The sequence below is a fragment of the Emiliania huxleyi genome (assembly GCF_000372725.1).
Source record: "Emiliania huxleyi CCMP1516 unplaced genomic scaffold EMIHUscaffold_466, whole genome shotgun sequence".
NCBI classification, from domain to species: Eukaryota; Haptophyta; order Isochrysidales; family Noelaerhabdaceae; genus Emiliania; species Emiliania huxleyi.
Genome location: NW_005198494.1, coordinates 1 through 4,860, shown reverse-complemented (window position 1 = coordinate 4,860; position 4,860 = coordinate 1). Strand labels below are relative to the sequence as shown.

General features: G+C 67.8%; 1 protein-coding gene across 1 annotated transcript; it reads left to right on the top strand.

The window, feature by feature from the left end:
• Nucleotides 1-1,514: 1,514 nt before the first annotated feature.
• Nucleotides 1,515-4,829, top strand: COPA1-2 (COPA1, alpha subunit of the coatomer; the record flags this gene model as incomplete). The annotated part of the gene is made up of 7 exons (XM_005768169.1): nucleotides 1,515-1,536; nucleotides 1,706-2,179; nucleotides 2,378-2,704; nucleotides 2,863-3,279; nucleotides 3,363-3,872; nucleotides 3,945-4,022; nucleotides 4,191-4,829. Coding segments are annotated over exons 2-7 (2,409 nt in total), but the record flags the coding sequence as incomplete, so codon positions are not given.
• Nucleotides 4,830-4,860: the final 31 nt, after the last annotated feature.

Genomic DNA, 4,860 nt, shown 5'->3' with positions numbered 1-4,860 from the left:
TGGGTCGAACGACGGGTGGCGAGCCCCCCCCTCCGCCGGTCGAGAGGCCGCGCCCGCGGTCGAGAGACGGCAGAGAAGGCGAACGCGAACAAGGCGTGGAGAGGAAGGCTGCGGCGGCGGCCGCGAGCGAGGCCGAGCGTGCGGACTACCCGCACGCGCAGCTGCGCGAGAACGTCGAGTTCGTGATGGACGGCCTGGAGGCTGCGACGCAGGCGGCGCGCAACCCCACAGGGTCCAACATTCAGAGGTCGCCTTATCGCTCCCTCCCGAGGGGGGCAGCGGGTTCGGCGACCTGGTGTACGCCACGGTCCCTCTGGGCTCCGTGGCGACGAAGGTCGCCCGGGACTGGCTCGCCAACGAGCTCTACGAGCCGTCCCGGCGCGGCAAAATTGATGCGGCCTGCAGGGACCGAAAGGTCGCCGACCTGATCACGGCTGCCGGCGCCTCGGCGCCGGCCGACGCCGTGTTCAGCGGCAGGTTCGCGACGGGCGAGGCGCCCCGCCCGACGACCCCCGCCTCCAAGGCGGACGAGGGCGACGGCGTCGGCGGCGATGGCGGGACCGGCATCGAGCACTTTGACCTTTTCGAGCCGTCCACGCGCCGTTTTGTCACCCCCCCCCCCCCCTCGGCAGGTCATCGGTGCGCCCCGCTCGCACGAGGTCTCCGACGCGAGCGGCAAGTCGCTGTACGAGCTCGGGTACACCGACGCGCAGCTCGAAATCATTTTCGACCGCATCCTGCAGCTCTACACCGCCAAGGACCACAAGGGCAACCTCTACACCGCCGCCAACTCGGACGTCACGCTCACGGTGTACGACAACATCACGCTCAGGTCCAAAGAGCTGTACCTCAAGAAGTTCTCCCCGGACGACAAGGAGTGGAAGCACGTAGCTAAATCGGACATTGATGCGCGGCCGCAGTCGGGCTTCATCTCGCAGCACTTCGCTGCGGGCGGCGCCAGCTCGGACCCACTCCTGGGGCGGGGCCTCGGGGGATGCCCCCTGCCCCTGCGGCCGTTCCAGCCGTGGTTCCACGCGCCGGCCGTCCACTCCGCTCGTGGGGGGGGGCCGAGCTCTCGTCTCCCCTCGGGAAGGGGGGGGGGCAGGGCCCGGATTCGCCGACGGCCCCGCCTCTCCCCCCCCCGGCTCCGCATCGGGCCGCAGACTGCGCAGTAGTCGCGTCGCCTCCCCCCTCGCCTGGTCCTTCTCGATTCGGTCCCGCACCGCCCGGATATCAAAGGCCGAGTTGTGTTCGGACAGTGGGCCCGCCGATGCCACACGCCTCCTCACACAGCAGGCGTACGCCTTCAGCGCCTGCCCCCCCGACTGTGTCGGCCCCGGTGCGATATCGTTGACGAGGTAGTCCTCCCCCTCCCACCGGAAAACCTGTCCAAGAAGATCTGTCGAGCCGACCAGTCGTTTAGCCAAGCCCCGCACCTCTCGTGCCTGTACTGGCCTGAGTACAGCTCAGCATGCATTTTTTGTGTTGGTGTCGGCGCTCATAGTGAGTCTCCTCAAAGAACAGCGCTGCGCCTCGGTCGGCGGACCTCACTCACACACCGCACGCCCACGTCAGCCGTCACGCGCCGCGCGGCCGCCCACTCGCGTCCTGCGGTATTTTCATAAGCACACAAGCCGCCGCCGCCGCCACGCTGTCTGCACGCGACCCGAAGCTCTGAGCGCGCATCCCCTCTCCCCCCCCGCAGTTTCGGCTCCCGCGGCGACCGGCGTGGCGCGGCGCGATGCTGACCAAGTTCGAGACCAAGTCGAACCGCGTCAAGGGCCTCGCATTCCACTCGAGCCGGCCGTGGGTGCTCGCGTCGCTGCACAATGGCGTCGTGCAGCTGTGGGACTTTCGGATGGGGACGCTGATCGACCGGTTTGATGAGCACGACGGGCCGGTGCGCGGGGTGTGCTTCCACCAGAGCCAGCCGCTCTTCGTCACCGGCGGCGACGACTACAAGATCAAGGTTTGGAACTACAAGCTGCGGCGCTGCCTGTTTTCGCTGCTCGGCCACCTCGACTACATCCGCACCGTGCAGTTCCACGTGGAGCACCCGTGGATCGTGTCGGCGTCGGACGACCAGACGATCCGCATCTGGAACTGGCAGCAGCGCTCGTGCGTCTCCGTCCTCACCGGCCACAACCACTACGTCATGTGCGCGCAGTTCCACGTCAAGGTGGGGACGCCTCCGAGACACTTCCACTGCCCTGGCGCCGCGCTGCGCCCGCGCGCCAGAGGGCAGCTGCTGGAGCCTCGCCACGCGCCGCCGAGACGCTCTCCCGCCCTTCGCTGCGGCGGCCCGCGCCTCGCGGCTCCACCTCCCCAGCCTCGCTCGCCTGACGCTTGCCCGCCCGTCCGCCCCGCGTCTGCAAAGGACGACCTGGTCCTGTCCGCCTCGCTCGACCAGACGGTGCGTGTGTGGGACATCGGCGGGCTGCGCAAAAAGACGCTGCCCGAGACGGTCACGCCAGAGGAGCGTAGCGCCATGGGGCCGCCCATGCCCGACCCCGCCGGCAGCAGCCCCGGAGGGTCGCTCTCGAGCAAGCTCGGCAAGGCGATCCCAAACATGAAGGTCGAGGACCTCTTCGGAGGCAACGACGCGACGGTCAAGTACGTTCTCGAGGGGCACGACCGCGGCGTCAACTGGGCCTCCTTCCACTCCACCCTCCCGCTCATCGTTTCTGGCGCCGACGACCGGCAGGTTGCTCCCACTCCCTCCCTGCGATCTCTCTCTCGCACCTCTCGCCCGCCACCTGCCTTGCGGGGAGGTCGCCTCCCTCCCCCCCCCCCCCTCCCCCCGCGGGCCGCGCGCCGCATCGCGCACATCTCTCCTCACCCCCGCCTCGCCCCTCCCCCCAGGTCAAGCTCTGGCGGATGAACGAGACCAAGGCGTGGGAGGTTGACACGCTGCGCGGCCACATCAACAACGTCTCGTGCGCCCTCTTCCACCCAAAGCAGGAGCTCATCATCTCAAACTCGGAGGACAAGTCGATCCGCGTGTGGGACATGTCCAAGCGGCAGGGCGTGCAGACCTTCCGCCGCGAGCACGACCGCTTCTGGATCCTCGCCGTGCACCAGGAGTCCAACTTGCTCGCCGCGGGCCATGACGGCGGCATGATCGTCTTCAAGCTCGAGCGCGAGCGGCCGGCCTTCACTCCAATCTCCGGTGGCGTGCTCTTCGTCAAGGACCGGTACGTGCGCTCGTTCGACTACGGCTCCGGCAAGGACACGGCGCTCATGTCGATCCGCCGCTCGGGCAACTCGGGCGGCCCCGCCGTCGCGCGCTCGGCGCGCCGCGGCACGACCAGGAAAACGCCGGACGCACGTGTCCATGACGTGCGGGCGGCGCGTGCCCATAGGTCCACTACAATGAGCAGGAGAACATGCTGCTCGTCTGCCACGACACCGACGGTGGCTCCTACGAGCTCTACTCGGTGCCGCGCGACGGCCGCTCGTCGGACCAGTCGCAGGAGTGCAAGCGCGGTGCGGGCAGCTCTGCCGTGTTTGTCGCGCGGCAGCGCTTCGCCGTGCTGGACAAGAACCGGCAGATCCTGATCAAGAACTTCCAGAATGAGGTGACGAAGAAGTGCGCACCGCCGCACGCTTCGACCGACTGCCTCTTCCCCGTGGGCACCGGCATGCTGCTGCTGCGCTCCGAGGAGCGCATCTCGCTCTTTGACGTGCAGCAGCGCAAGGCGGTTGCCGAGCTGTCGACGCCCGCCGTCAAGTACGTGGTCTGGTCGCCCGACAACTCTCACGTCGCCCTGCTCTCGAAGCACGGCGTCGTCATCGCAAACAAGAAGCTCGAGCAGCTCTGCATGGTGCACGAGACGATCCGGATCAAGTCGGGCGCGTGGGACGGCAACGAGGTCTGCCGCCCGCTCAACGCTCGCAGCCGCGCGGTCTGGGGCCGGCGCCTTGACCGCTCTCGGCGCGAGTAGGTGTTCGTCTACTCGACCCTCAACCACATCAAGTACTGCCTCATCAACGGCGATTCGGGCATCATCCGCACGCTCGACGTGAGTGGCTTTCCGATAGCACAGTTTTTCCGAGACGCCTGCTGCTGCTGCGCGTGCTCCTGAGAGCCACTGCGCCCCGCCCCGCCGTGTCCACTCCATCACCGCCTCACGGCGCGTCCGTGTCACGCCCGCGACACGCCCACGGCACGCCCTTGACGTTCACTGCAGGTGCCCGTCTACATCTCGCGCGTCTCTGGCGGCACCGTGCACTGCCTCGACCGGGAGGGCAAGGTGCGCAAGATGGTGGTTGACGTGACCGAGTGCCAGTTTAAGCTCTCGCTGCACAAGAAGGAGTTTGAGCGCGTGATCCGCATCATTAAGCAGTCGCGCCTCTCGGGCCACGCCATCATCGCCTACCTGCAGAAGAAAGGCTTCCCGCAGGTCGCCCTCCACTTTGTCTCGGACGAGCAGACGCGCTTCAACCTGGCCGTCGAGTGCGGCAACGTCGACATTGCGCTGCAGGCGGCGCAGGCGCTCGACTCGAAGGAGAACTGGCACCGGCTGGGCGCCGAGGCGCTCAAGCACGGCAACCACCAGGTGGTGGAGATGGCCTACCAGCGCACCAAGGACATGGAGAAGCTCTCCTTCCTCTACCTGATGACGGGCAACATCGACAAGCTCAAAAAGATGCTCAAGATCGCGGAGATGCGCTCCGACGTGATGGGGCGCTTCCACAACGCGCTCTACCTCGGCGACGTGCCCGAGCGCGTCAAGCTGCTCGTTGAGGCGGGCCACATCCCGCTCGCCTACATCACGGCCCTCACGTACGGCCTCACCGAGCAGGCCGAGGCCCTCTCGCAGCAGCTCACCGCGGCCGGGCTCCCGCTACCCGAGCCGC